Raw genomic sequence first — 13670 nt, 5'->3', positions numbered from 1 at the left:
AGAAGCCCCCAAAATAGCACCTGAAACCAATAAACTTCCCTTTCAGGAACTTCTGTAATTTGAAACACACTCAAGAACAAAACAAAAAAAAAAATCCAGAATTTTTTTAGGTTGTTTATCAAGTAGGACCTGGTGGGGTTGTTTTTAAATCCCTTCCACGTGGTGAGTGCTGAGGAATAATATCCCTTCCTGAGGGATAGGAAGGGCTGGAGGGACAAATGGGATGGAGGGTCCAGGCAGAAGGAAGGTGGGATGGGAATTTTTAGGAGCAGATTTAAAACTGCAAAATAAAAACAGCCATATGAAATAATAAAAGAGAAGAAATAGTGATGTTCCATAACAAAATCAAAATAATGTTAATAAATGCATTAAATAATAAAATAAAAATAAAACAAGACATACAGTATAAAATAACCCCCAAAACTTCTTCAATGCCAGTGAAAACCAGCTGGGGAAAAGAAGTGCATGGAAGGTGCCCAGCAGCTGGGCTTGAGCCCATGACCACAGAAATGTGAGGAAAAGCAAAAAACTTCCAAGGAATCCCCAGGTAACTCCCAGCTGGAGCAGCTTTTGGGGTTGGATACAGCCAGGGCAGCACCTGACAAAGCAAATTCATTCAAGAGCTGCATTCTAGGTGGCCTGAAGTATCTTGGAGCTCCAGGACACCAAAATGGAGAGGGGAACATCAAAATGGAGAGGGGAACATCAAAATGGAGAGGGGAACACCAGGTCTGGAGGGAGAATGGGTGAAAAATGGGGAAAATTGGTGATAAAGCCACAAATATCCTCTTCTCGGGAGAACCTCAATCCCCACAAAGAACCAGCACTCAGGACAAATAGTTGAAAGTTTTTATTCATATAAAACTCATATTAAAGAACATAAAAGATTCTTAAAAACAAAACCAAAAAACAACCCCCAAAAAACAAGGCTCTTGCAATTATTTACAGCAGTATTGCACAAGTAAAGTGGCAATTACCCTGTCCAAAATTCATCAGTGCAAAACACAAGGAAGGCAGGGAAATTGCAGTCAAAAATGCTACATTAGCTGGGTCCTGCGACACGATTTAGTGATTCACGGGATCCCATGGGATGGCTGCTCCAGGAAAACCTGGCTGGAGCAATCCCGGGGGGTGGAGGAACCAAATTCCAAATTCCCACTGAATTTCACTAATGCTGAAGTCTTTGATGTGCCTAAATCACTCCTGGGAAGTGGAGACTTAGGCACTTGGAGAAAAATAAGATTAAAATCTTGTTATCCACACCACGATGGCTTTGGAAGGGGATCCAACACTTCTGGCAGGGAGGAAACCGAATCTTCACAGGAACTTAAATAAGCAGGAAATAAATATACAACATTTCTACAAGTTACAGCATTAAACAGTAGAGTGCATTAATTACACAAGGAAAAAAAAAAAACAAACAAAAAAAAAAAAAACAAAAAAAGGACCTACAGTATTTACCAATTCCACTCTAAAAAAATGTAGGAAAAAAACAGGAACTTTTTTTAAATTTTTTTAGTTTTTTTTTAAAGTATTTCTAAGCTGTACAAAACTTACAGGAGAGAAAGGAGAGGGAGTACATTGCACACAGATATTTGGCTCAGATGATGAAAATAATACGGTACTCTACTCTAATAAATATTTGAGTATTTACAGTTTGGTGCAAAAGAGGAGAAGCAAGAACAGGATCAATCTGGTTTCCAAGGAAAACTCTTCATCCTTTTGGTGCAACACAGAGCACACGCTACACTTAAACACGACCCAGAGCAGGCAGCCAACATGGCTGAAAGGAGCATAAATCCCTGTTTTGTATCATTCTTCTGTTTTGAGGCTTTTTTGGGGGCTTTTTCTCACTAACCTCACAATGCCACAGGAATCCTATTTTTTGAGGGTTCCTTTTCCTATGATTTTTGGCTGGGAACTCCTCCTGTGGAAAAGGCCCTGGGAGACTTTGCCAATATATTGATTTTTTTTTTTCATTAAAATGAATTTTTCTCCATGGGAGGACAGGGTAAAGTGCTCTTTGGTGATTCTTTGGTGTACTCCAAGGGACACATTCTGGGATGCCCAAAGTTGGGAGATCCCAAAGCACCATTTCATCCACCAGCAATGATGGAACTCAACTGGGAGGAAAAAAGAAAAATCTCACTGGGTCTCCCCACCCCTGCTGCCAATTTTTATCTTTTAATTCTAATTTTACCAGTGGAATTCCATGGGAAATCCCTGGTGGCAGCTGGTAGGGCTGACTGGGGCAGCACAGCCACGGTGAGCCAAAGCCAGAGGTAAATCCCAAGGGATGAGGAGCAGGATCTGCCCTGGCCAAGCTCCCTCGTTATTTGAACCGCTCACTCTCCACCAGTGCAAAGGTTCCCCCCAAAGGGCTCCAAAATGCCCTTCCCAAAACACTCCCTGCTCCTGCAACCACCGCTCACCTTGCACTTCCAAGGAAAAAAAGGGAATAGAATTGGCAATCGAGGTTAAAACCACCTCCATGATCCTCCAGGAGCAGGAGGGGAGGCCCCGCTCCGACCCGCCAGGCAGAGAGGTCCCACTGGGGTCTGTCCATCATTAATTAACACTAATTATCATCCATGGCACTCAGCAGCTTCTCCCTGTGGGAAGAACCGCTCCAAGGGGGGGCTTGGGATGGGGTTTTCCTTCTTTTCTTTTCCTATGCTGCTGGTGAGACCAGAAACAAAAAAAAAACCCCGCAGCTTTTGAGGAGCACCTGCACCAGCCTGAGGGAAGGGGGATGTTTGTGCATAGATATGGGATGGCTGGAGCAGCCAGTCCCCCAAAAACATCTGCTGGGAAGGGGAACACCCGTGGATCCATGACTCCAGGGAGGGAAGGGGAGAGGCCCTGGGACATGGAGCACCTGGGAACTTCTCTGGGAGGACACAGAGCAGTCAGATCCCCTTGGAATGTCCTGGATAGATCCGTGTCGGGCTGGCATCCTTCCATCTGCATCTGGGTGCTCATCCCCGTCCAAACACGGAGAGGATCCCAGGAAAACACAATCTTGGAAACCTCTTTTGACAGCCACGACTCCCAACAGGTCCTGCTGCCGTCGCCTCCGGCTGCGGCGTTCCAGGAGCTGCTCCCTGCCTCCGGAACGGTTTATTGCTGGATTACTCAGTCCCCCACATCTGATAGCAGACACTACAGAAGCGTTTTCACACGTTTTATAGAAAGAATTTCTTTAAAAAAAGGCAACCTGGTGGCTTGGGGTTTGGTTGGTTGGTTGTGATGGTTTGGACCCTGGAGTTCGACAGCAAAGTCTTGAAATTCAGAGTGGATCAAAAAAATAGAGATATCAAAATGCAAAAAAAAAAAAAAAAAAATTAAAAAATCAGTCAGCAGGAAATAGGCTGATTTGCATTATGCAAATGAAGTTGGATTTGGGGTAGCATTAGGTATTTACAGGTAAAAGAAGTGCTGATATTAAATCCCTCTGCCGTTTTTTCCAGCCTTTTTTGGGGGCAAATGCCCCAGAGGCAAAGGGAGAGGGGAGGAATCCGAGCCTCTGCAAGGCAAACTCCGAGGGCTCTGCCCATCAGCTGGCTCAGGTTTCCCTCATTCCTGCCATGGGCTCATGCCACAGAATTCCAGGAACGATGACAAAACATGATTCCACATTTTCGCTGAGACTCTTTTGGGGGAAAAAAAAAAAGGCAAAAAAATTAATAAAAAGAGTGGAGAGAAACACCAAGTAAACACCACTCTGCCATAAAAACGCCGCGGTCGGAATGGGATGTCCACCCTCATCCTGCCACGTGTCCTGGGGGAGAGAGAGGCAGGGTGGGAGCCCCACATCCATCCATGAGTCCGTCGTTCCCGGGCTTTCCCAGCGAGGAATTCAGTCCTGGTGGCTCGGGATGCGCCGGGCGCTCTCACTGGAGCCTCCAGATGCGGCTGATGATGTAACGCAGCAGGCGCAAGATCATGACCTGGGGGTTTCCCAGAGAGGGGAGGGAAAAAAAAAAAAGGAAAAAAAAAAAAAAGGAGAAAAACCAAAACGAAGTGGTGACTTTAATTCCCAGCATGAAGCCCCCCATGCTATATGAACGCCTGGAAAATATTCCAGAGGCACAAAGTGTTTAACACTGCAGCCAGCAGAGCCTGGGGCAGCAGTCAGGGGATGCCCCCTCTTCCAGGAAAAGCCTGGGACCCAGGAGCCTTGTTGGGACAAGGAGCGGCTGGATGACGAATTGCCCGATTTCCCTGTCCGAGAAACAGTCCCGGGGGGAGGCCACGCCCTGGGGAACGTGACAGGGAAGGCGCCGGGACCCGTCCGACAGCCCCGACCTGCCCGGCGAGTGCAGCTCTGGCACTGCTGCAGTTCCCCATTTCTAACCTCAGGCTGAAAGGGCAAACCTCAGAGCCAGGCAGGGCCGGCAGGCATGAGCCCTTCCACCCTCCCCTCCGGAGCCCAGGCAGCTCAGGAGCAGCCAGAACGCTTCCAGAAGGAAAAGGGACCTTTTCCACCAAGTGCCTCAGGGATGATAATTACACAGTGCCTGAAATGCTCCGAAACCTCCCCAGTTTTGGGTGCAGGGAGTGAGAATTTGTCACATGCTGGCTGCACCAGGTACAAAGTGTTTTTAGGGTCACGCATGACGTCCCCTGCTCGCATCACCTGAGCAGGCAGGACGTGTCCCCTGTGTTCCACTCCTCGCCCTGGGCCAGCCCTGGGTTGGAATTGCAGCCTCGGCACTGGAAACAGCCTCGTGCGACCCTGGGGGATGCTCCCTGCACCTCGCCCTGCTGCTGCCTGGGAAACACCCCCATTCCCATTAAATTCACCCCCTTATCCACCACAGGGTTGTAGGGAGCAGCAGGATGTGCCCAGAGATTCCCAGCACCAAAAGAGCCAGGAGAATGCTGGAAGGATGTTCCTGCTCCTCACGAAGTGCTCCAAATTTAAGGCACTGCTCCAGGAGGCAGGGAGGAGGTGGGAGATGGGTAGCACTGAACAGGCTCCCCAGGGAATGGTCACAGCCCCAGGGCTGCCAGAGTTCAAGGAATATGCGGACAATGCTCTCAGGAACAGGGTGGGATTGCTGGGGCTGTGCAGGGCAAGGAGTTTGGACTTGGATTATCCTTGTGGGTCCCTTCCAGCTCAGGATATTCCAGGGCACTCTGCATTTCTTCCAGCTCCTCTGGATCTGCCTGCTGCTACCAGGTGCCTCCAGCTTTCTGGACAGCCTGCTCCCTCCCTTTCATTGAAAAGATGTCCTTTCATCTCAAAAAGCAGCCAACTCTGCATCACAAGGGACCAGCCTGGGTGGGGGAGGTCTGAAGATGCGCATTCTGGATTTTGAATTCTGGATTAGGGTATCAGCTTATCACCATTTTGTCACAGGTCAGGACTGCCAGGGCATTTGGGAAAAGCGGAGCAGCTGGAGATGATGTGGAAAAAGCAGGATCATAGCAGCCTGATCCCCATTTTGTGGGAAAGCCAACCCTGGGAGCAGTGAGGACACACTGCAGGAGCTATTTGGGAGCTGAAGAGGATGGATAAGGATCCAGCAGCCAGCATTCCATCACCAAAACTGCTCCTGGCCCCTCTTCCCACAGCCAAGCCCGAGTGGATGGAGCAGAACCCACAAGCAGGGACATGCAGCAGCTCATCCTGGCGAGTCCATCTTGCTTCACCCCCAGGCTGGGCTGCCTTGGGCTTGGGATTGGGCTCCTCTGGGGCATTACTGCATCGACTCGGGTTGCAACACCCCAAGGTGAGCGAGTTCACGGGCTTATAAAAACTCTTTCAAAACAGTCTTTGCAAGAGAACTAAGTTCTAGGACCAAGTTTCTTCTTTGCAGCAGCTGGGATTTGGGAGCTGGGCTGGGAATCCCACTGAAAGCTTCCCTAAAAGCAATGGTGCCAGGCAGTGCATCCCCCAAAATCCCCAAACTTTCCCTGCCTCTTCCTTTCTAAAAGTTTCCTCGTCACCATCAGGTCCAGGCCGCACCCAACACCTCTGCCCCAAAACCCCTGCGCAAACCTGGTGCCCTAAAGCTTCCAGCCCCGATTTCAATAGGTTATTTTCAATTGACTTAAAGGTTATTTTTCATTGATTTGAGGCCGCCGCCGCTGATTTGCCTGGTCCAGGCCACCCCCCGCCCGCGCAGCCTTTTCTCGTCTGAGTGAGCGAAATGCTCACCGCAGAGAGAGTTTCCAGAAATGATTCAGCCCTTCCCTTCGAGAGAAACGGGAGGTGAAGAGGGGAAAGTTACCCTGCGTGGACAATAGGAGGCATTGAACTCGTCCCCGATGCGCCGCAGCTCCTGCGCGATCCAGATCTCCGGCTGCACCTCTTCGGCCGGAGAGTGGGACTGCCACCGGGAAGCTGCGGGGCATGGAACAGGAGAGTTGGAAACCCAGGAAGGAAAACAAACTGTACAGAATTTACTACATAAAACTCTCCAGTAACCCATCAGCTCTTGCCATTTTATTCCTGTTTTTTATTACTATTATATTTTAACTCTCTTAAACCCCAGGGGCTCATGTGGGGGCTCACTGCGTACAATGAACAGGCTTTTGTTCCTGGTTATTTCTGTATTATTATTATTATTACTGCTATTAGGCTTTTATTTATTAATTGTAAGATGTCCATGGGAGCATCTCCAAGCTTTGGTCACTCTTAAACAGGGATAAGAGCCAAGATGCCACTCTCCAATTTTCTTCCCTCACCAAACCTCCTCTTCCCACTTTTTTTCCTTCACCAGCAACTCCTTCTCTAACCTTAAAAACCCTCTGCCTCATTCAATTTTCACATTTCTTCCCCAAATCATCCTCAAGTGCCCAACAAGGAAAACCAATGGGTTTGTCATAGGGAGGAGAAAGCCACAGTTGGATTTATGTGTGGAGAAACCACACTTCCAGCAAATCCAAGTGCTGGCTTGAAAGAGAAAAGAAAGAGTTAATGTGTTTATTATACTGCAGGATACATAATTATTTAGGTCTCCATCTTAAAAAGTTATTAAACATGTGATAAATCCTGCAAATAGCCAGGGAAAAAAAAAAAAAAAAGAAACAGGACCGTGTATGATACCCAGCACCACCTCATCCCCCCTTCCTTAAAGTTCAGGATCCAAGCAGGAAGTGCAGCCTTAAGGAATATTAAAAAAAAAAAAAAAGAAAAAGAAAAACCAAACTAAAAAAAAAAAAAAATAAAACAACCAAAAAACACTGCACAAAACAAAGCAGTGTTTTGGCACGACAGCTTCGGAGGAATCACAAGGGAACAGGAATAGCTTCCAATCTTCCAAACATTCAAAGGATTAGTAGAGCAGTTAGGGGAAAAAAAAAAAAAGAAAAAAAAAGAAAAAAAAAGAAAGAAAGAAATTAAATAAAAGCCTGGCTCCAACCTGATTGGAAAATGCGTTTCCGAGCCAAGCAGCGCCGCTTGGCCGGGGGATGTGTTTTGTTTTCACGCTGTAGTAGCAGCGCCCGCCGCCCGCCCCCTCCCTCCCGCCGCCGGGCGCGCCACGCGCGGCGCTCGCGATCCCGCCGGAGCCAGGCGGGACCGGCCGGGGCGGAGCCGCTTCCCAAATCCCACCCCGGCCCGGCCGGGCAAACAAAAACACGCGGCCAGCCCGGGCAGGAAGAGGCGAGGAGCGCCGGGGACGTGAGGAGAACCACGCGAGGGAGCCGCGCTGCCGCTGCCGCTGCCGCTCCATCCTTTCCCCGCCGTGCCATCCTCCCTCCCGCCCCGCTCCTCCGCCCCAGAGACTCGGGCTGGGCTCGGTGGCTGAGAGCGAAATCGGGCTGAGGTTTTCAGAAAGGACTTTCTGCGGCGCTGCCGAGCGAAAGGGGCCAGTCATAACCGGGTCCCCAAACCAGTCACGGGCGCTTTCGGGGGCGGGGGGACACAGTCATAGCGTGAGCCACCACCGAGGGTGACAACCCCGGGGCACCGGCACCGCCGGGAAGCCACGCCTGGCTCCGGCCCGTGGGATGCTCCAGGATGGGATTGCTGCGGTTCCGGCTCGGAAGGGCAAAGAAACCAAGCCCAAATTGCAACGTCAGCTCCTGGGTTAGGTATCCAACCCCTCACCGAAGGAAATCTTGGAGAGCTGGGAGAAAACAGCAGCGATTCCAACCCAAGAGCATCAGGACATCACCAGCAGATTCCCAGCTCAAGGTTTTCCTCTTAAACCCAACTATTTGGCATCTCCTTTGAGAGCAACAGGTTTATACTGCTTCTCTCCTCACAGGAATACACACTGGGATCAAACCAGCACTGGGAAAGCCCATTTCCAGAGCACCTGCTCCAGCCACATTCCCAAAATCCGTTGGGAACAAACACGTTGCCTTCAGACCAAAAATCCAATGGAAGGAAATGAAGGAGAGACACGAAATACCACGAACAGAGTCACCCAACCCCTCCAGAAAGAGTGAGTTTGTCTTGGGTGACTTACACTCCCAGCTGGGAATTCCCCATCCCTGCCAACCTCTTCCCCAGAACAAACAAATCAACTCACCCTTGCTCCTCTCCTTCCCACCCCCAAAAGCATCATCCTGGATATCCCAGGCTGGCACTGCAGCCCTTGTTCCCTTTCATCCCAGAGCATCCCCTCACTGCTTTTGTCTCATTTCCCAAAAGAAACGGCTTTGGAGGCAGCTGGATGCATCCCCTGAACTGTCAGAAAGGCAGCACAGCCCAAAGCATCACTTCCCAAAACCTCCACACCAACAGCTCTTCCTTACACAACCCTGGGCATTCCCAAGGGCTGCCTCCACCTTTATTTGCCCTCATCAAAACCTTTGGGGAAGGTTTTGCAAGATTTAGAGAGGGACTTTTGAGGCAGAGCATGAGCTCGCCGTGCTGGAGCAGCCTTGGAGCAGTTCCCCACTGCCCATGGGAGAGGCCAGGAGCATCCGTCGCTTCTTTCTGCTCGCAGGAAACGCCTGTTTATTTTAATAAAAATAATAATAATTATTATTATTATTGCTTATGCTTCCGAGAGAAACTCTCCACCTTGTGAGCCTCTGCTCACAACAGATAAAATCAGTGGGTAAAAGCACAACAAAAATATCTCCTTTGCTTCCTTCCCGAGGGACTGACCCGCTTCCATGTGGAAAACTCCACGGCACGCATCCAGCTGGACACTGCCAAGGCACAGGGATTGAGGAGGAGGTGTGCAGGGCAAAGGCATGGATATTTCCCAAGGAGAGCTGCATGGGAAGTCACAGCCTGGGGATAAACCAGCTCTGTAGCTCCACGTTCCCAGCTTAATCCGTTCAGGAGTATCCAAGAGTCCCAGTTAAACAGCACTGAGGATTTTCCATTTGCTTATAGTTGTTTAGGATGATGCCCCTAGCAACACTCACAGAGCAAAGGCTCCAATAAAACAGCTGATGAGAGCACAGGAATTTGGGGGAAAAAAAAATCAGGGAAAACTTCAATTTCTTCCCAGATAAAAGAAATTGAAGCCTTGGCACTCCCAGCGAGGAATTCCGGGAGCATCCCTGCCTGGCCGTGCCAGGGTGAGGTTGTGAAACATGAATTAAGCTGTAATTACTGCAATAATGTCACAAAATCTATCCTAAGGGCACGTTACAGCCAGGCCTCTGCAGCCAGAGCCAGGAGGGAGCAAAAACACCACCAACCAAAAAAGATGGTGTTGAGATCCCAAAAAAGCTCGGAGCTGCTGTTTGTTATCCCCATGCCTCACTCCCACCGTGCCCTGGTGCAAGTTCAAAGGTTTCCTCCAATTCACCAGGGAATTCATCAGGAGAGGGGAATGCTGGACACTCATGCAAGCTGCCGCGGGCAGGTTTTCCCTGCTGGAGAGGCTTCACCTGGCAAAGCCACTCGTAAACACGCCCCCGCCCGCCTCCGGGCCGCTTCCCGGCGGGATTTCGGGATGCACGACCCCAGCACCTCCGCCACCGATCGATGGGAGAGCCGGCAGCGGCACACGAGCCAGGAGCCACTTGCTTGGCAAAACATCCTGGGACAGCGAGCCCTGAGCAGAAAACTGGACTCAACAACCCTTGTCCCCTCCTCCCCTGGCAGCGACTGACCGAGCCCGGAAAAGAATAAACATCATAGTAATAAAAACCCCGGCGCTGGACGCGCGGGAGTTCCCCGGCGCTGTGTTTGCCCGCGGCCCCGGCCAGCTTCCACAAATCCCAGAGCGCCGGGAGAGCCTCCAGCCCGCGGCACGGCTGCTCCCAAAATCCACGGGGTGGGTGGGATGCGGGAGGTGCTGCTGCAGGTGCCTGGCGTGGCTACCTGCTTTCTCCATCCTTCCAAGGGAAGCCAAAGGGCAGGACTCCTCATGCACCCCTCAACAACCCCCTGGCACTGTGCGCTCACAGCTTTTCACACCCCTCTCCTCTTCATCCACACCTGTACACAAACCCCGGCCCTTCACACACCCCACGAGAATCCGTGTTTTCCACGCTTCTGAGGAAAGCCAAGCCAGGTGAGGAGGGGAAGGCGAGGAAAGCCAAGCCAGGTGAAGGGTCGGAAAAGCGCTCCCGCACTTTCAAGCTACCCCTGACCAGCGTATTCACCCTCCACACATCTCCCCCGGCACTTCACTTTCACACCTTCGCACGCCCCCACAGCAACTCTGCTCTGAGGAAAGCCACGCCAGGTGAGGAGGGGGAGCGAGGGCAGCCGAGCCCGGCGGGGAGGGGAGGCGACGACGAGGACGAGGAGGAGGATGGAGAGCCGCGCCCCAGAGCTTACCCATGGCGCTGAGGCAGTGGCTGAGCGCCTGGCAGGGCGGGCTGGGGGTCTGCGTGGCCTTGTCGCAGCTCAGGGGCGCGGGGCTGCGCTCGGCTTCGAACGAGAAGTACCCGCTGGAGGAGCGCGGCAGCAGCGGCGACCTCCGCACGAAGATGAAGAGCGGCGAGCGGGTGGCGAAGGGGCCGGGGCTGGCGGGCGGGCCCCGCGCCGCGGCGGCCGCGGACACCGGGCCAGCCCCGGGCAGGGCAGCGGGAGCGCCGGGGCGCAGCTGCGCGCCCGGGCCCGGCCCCTCCGCCGCCGGCAGCCGCCCGCCCTCGCCGTCGCGTCGCGCCTTCACCTCGGGGGGCTGCTTGGCCATCGGGGCTGCCTGCGGGGAGCGGAGCGCGGTGAGCGGCCGAGCGCGCCCAGGCCGGCCCGGCCCCCGCCCGTCCGCCCGCCCCATTGTTCTGCCGAGCGCGCCCCCGCCCCGGCCCCGGCCCGGGCCCCCGCCCCGCGCCCCCGGCCCCGCTCACGGTGCTGCCGCCGCTAGAGCGGCCCCGGCCGCGGCTGCGCTCGGGTGTGCGCGGGAGCGGCCCCGGCCCCGCTCCGCCCCGGCTGTGTTTACAGCCCGAGCACCGCCCCGGCCTCCCCCGGCCCGGCACCGCCCCGGCCCCGGCACCGCCCCGGCCTCGGCACCGCCCCGCGCCCGCCCCGGCCCCGGCCCCGGCCCCGGCCCCCGCCCCGCCCGCGGGGAGCGCCCGGCTGGGCTCGGGCACAGCCTTACACACGCTCAGGGACTGATAAACACAGCCCGGGGCACGGCACGGCCTTACACACGCACACGTGCACTGCCAGCCTCACACACACACACACATCGCACACAAACACACGCACATCCCACACAAACACAGCCCAGAGCTGCGTCCTGATACCTTCACCCTTCCCTCCCTGCAGCACGCACTCTCGCCTTGCACACACAATACTCACCCCGCGGGGTTCACCCCTACACCCACCCCGTGTACTGTGGGTGCTCCCCTTACCCGCACACCTCTTACACGCCCCAGGCGCGCCTTGTTGCACCCCCATGTGCACACACACCTCACACCCAGGTGCTTGCTCTTCACACACACTTTACACACACACACCTGCTGCAGGGCATCTCCTGTGCCCCACAACCCCTCCTGCTGCACCCCTTGCACATGCATGTGCACACACACAGAGCGCTGGTGCATCCCTCGAGCAGCAGCAGCATCTCCAGCCCATGGAGAAACACAGCTGTGGAGGGGAAGACCATGGAGGGGTAGGAAGGACCACGGGGTGGAAGAAGCCTTATGGAGAGGGAGAACCTGGCCCATCCAGCACAGGGGCTGAGCGGTGCTGCTGGAGCAGATTCCGGGGTGGCCACAGCTCCCCCATTCCATCCCATCCCCGCGTCCCTCACTTTAGCCAGGGATGGTCTCACACACCGCTTGGAGCATCCCTGGCTGCTCCGGCTCTGTTCCCACCCCCTTCACGCCTCTCCAATGGGCGGGGAAGGAAAAGTGTCTGAGGGTGTTTGAGTGGGCAAAAATAATTAGGAAAACTTGTTAGGAAGGCATATTAGGGAAAAAATTGAAGACAGGGACCAGCAGCAGAAGGGAAGGGCTAAAAAGGCCTGGCCATGGCCTTTCCACACCAGAAAAGTGAGGGAGAAGCAGGGCTGAAAATCAGGCTTGTTCCTCTTTTCCCAGCCCTCCAGCAGTGGTACCCACAGCACAGTGCTGGTGGGGCTCCACAAGGCCCCGCTTCCCTCACGCTTCCCTTGGATCCAGGAGCCACCTGAGGCTTTTCCCCTTGGCTGGGGCCTGCAGAGCATCCTGTGGTGGTGTGGCAGAGCGAGGGGGACACTCTGGAGGCACCTGGGCTGCCGGGACACGGGGCCAGCCAGCAGATGTTGAGTCTATTTTCTCCTCCTGGGTCGTTTTCGTTTCTGCGTGGGCGGCTCACACGAGCAGAAAGGGGATGGGGAGCAGCCTGGCCTTTCCAGCACCCAGCCTTGAACTGGCCCTTCTCCTCCTGCCCTCGGGATTTTGGAGAGCCAGGAGAGGCACCAAGTGCATTTTCCCACTGTGAATCATGGCTCCAGCCTCACGGAAGAAACCCGTTTCGACGTTATCCTTGTTCCTCTTGTCGTGAGCCATCTTGGAGGAATTCACACCGAAGCCCATCCCAAAGTCCTTCATTTTGGCACAGATTGAGGGAGGGGGAGTTGAAACCTGCCCCTCAACACTGCCTCAGGCCCTGCAGCATCCATCCCCAGCTCCCTGGGAATGCTGTTTGGGAATGCCCCATCCCAGCCCTCCTGCGCACCCATCAGCATCCATGGGCAGGGAGCTTTCCCACGTCCCACATGGAAATGAGGAGGGAGAAGGGAGAGGGACGGAGGAGGATGGAAGGGATCCCATGCTGCTGCAGCACTCCAGTTGTGGCATCTCCCACCCAGCCAACCCTCTGTGCCATCACAGAATCACTTAGGTTGGAAACAACCTCCCAGATCATGGAGCCCAGTCCAATCCCAGCAGGCTGTCCCTGCCACTGGGAAGCGGGCAGGGAGGAGGTTGGAGCAAAGAAGACAGAGCCTGGCTGGAGGGAACAGACTCCTCACAGTGCCCTAAAACCCCCAGGGAAAACCACCCCCAACCCCTCCTCCCCAGCCAGCAGGTGCTCACCAAACCCATTCTGACCTGAACAAAGCACCAACGGAAAAAAATGACACCTTGTTCTCCTTCTCCTGCACCCATCATGATAAATGTTACTTCACTCGTGCTGCCAGATAAAATCAGGTTTGAGCCTCAAGCACGAGGCTTTTTCTGAGCCAGGCTTGGAGCCTGACCTTTACAGAGCTCCCAATTTCAAACACCAACCCAAAATCAAACCCTGTGTCATCAGCGTGGGGGTGCTTGAACAGCAAAGGTTGGATAGAGATAAGAACAGGTGGGTTTTG

General features: G+C 53.7%; 1 protein-coding gene across 1 annotated transcript; it reads right to left on the bottom strand.

Annotated features, from left to right (window-relative positions):
• Positions 1–1456: 1456 nt before the first annotated feature.
• On the bottom strand, positions 1457–11259 carry BCL2L11 (BCL2 like 11). Its single transcript, XM_036381357.1, has 4 exons — positions 11221–11259; positions 10709–11075; positions 6240–6352; positions 1457–3950 (listed from the first exon to the last, which is right to left on the bottom strand). The coding sequence occupies exons 2-4, from the start codon at positions 11064–11066 to the stop codon at positions 3894–3896; spliced, it is 528 nt and encodes a 175-aa protein (XP_036237250.1). The 5' UTR covers positions 11067–11075; positions 11221–11259; the 3' UTR covers positions 1457–3893.
• Positions 11260–13670: the final 2411 nt, after the last annotated feature.

The sequence above is a fragment of the Molothrus ater genome, chromosome 3, assembly GCF_012460135.2.
Source record: "Molothrus ater isolate BHLD 08-10-18 breed brown headed cowbird chromosome 3, BPBGC_Mater_1.1, whole genome shotgun sequence".
Classification (NCBI taxonomy): Eukaryota; Metazoa; Chordata; class Aves; order Passeriformes; family Icteridae; genus Molothrus; species Molothrus ater.
The sequence above is the reverse complement of the archived record's forward strand: the minus strand, read 5'-3'. Positions and strand labels throughout refer to the sequence as shown.

What these genes read in the sequence shown, in the direction of transcription:
- BCL2L11 (XM_036381357.1), bottom strand. Translation starts at nt 11,066, where the DNA reads ATGGCCAAGCAGCCCCCCGAGGTGAAGGCGCGACGCGACGGCGAGGGC. An exon ending in CCACTGCCTCAGCGCCATGG is followed by an intron (nt 6,353 to 10,708) that starts GTAAGCTCTGGG and finishes CATGCCCCGCAG; the next exon opens with CTTCCCGGTGGCAGTCCCAC. An exon ending in CCTCCTATTGTCCACGCAGG is followed by an intron (nt 3,951 to 6,239) that starts GTAACTTTCCCC and finishes GGAAACCCCCAG; the next exon opens with GTCATGATCTTGCGCCTGCT.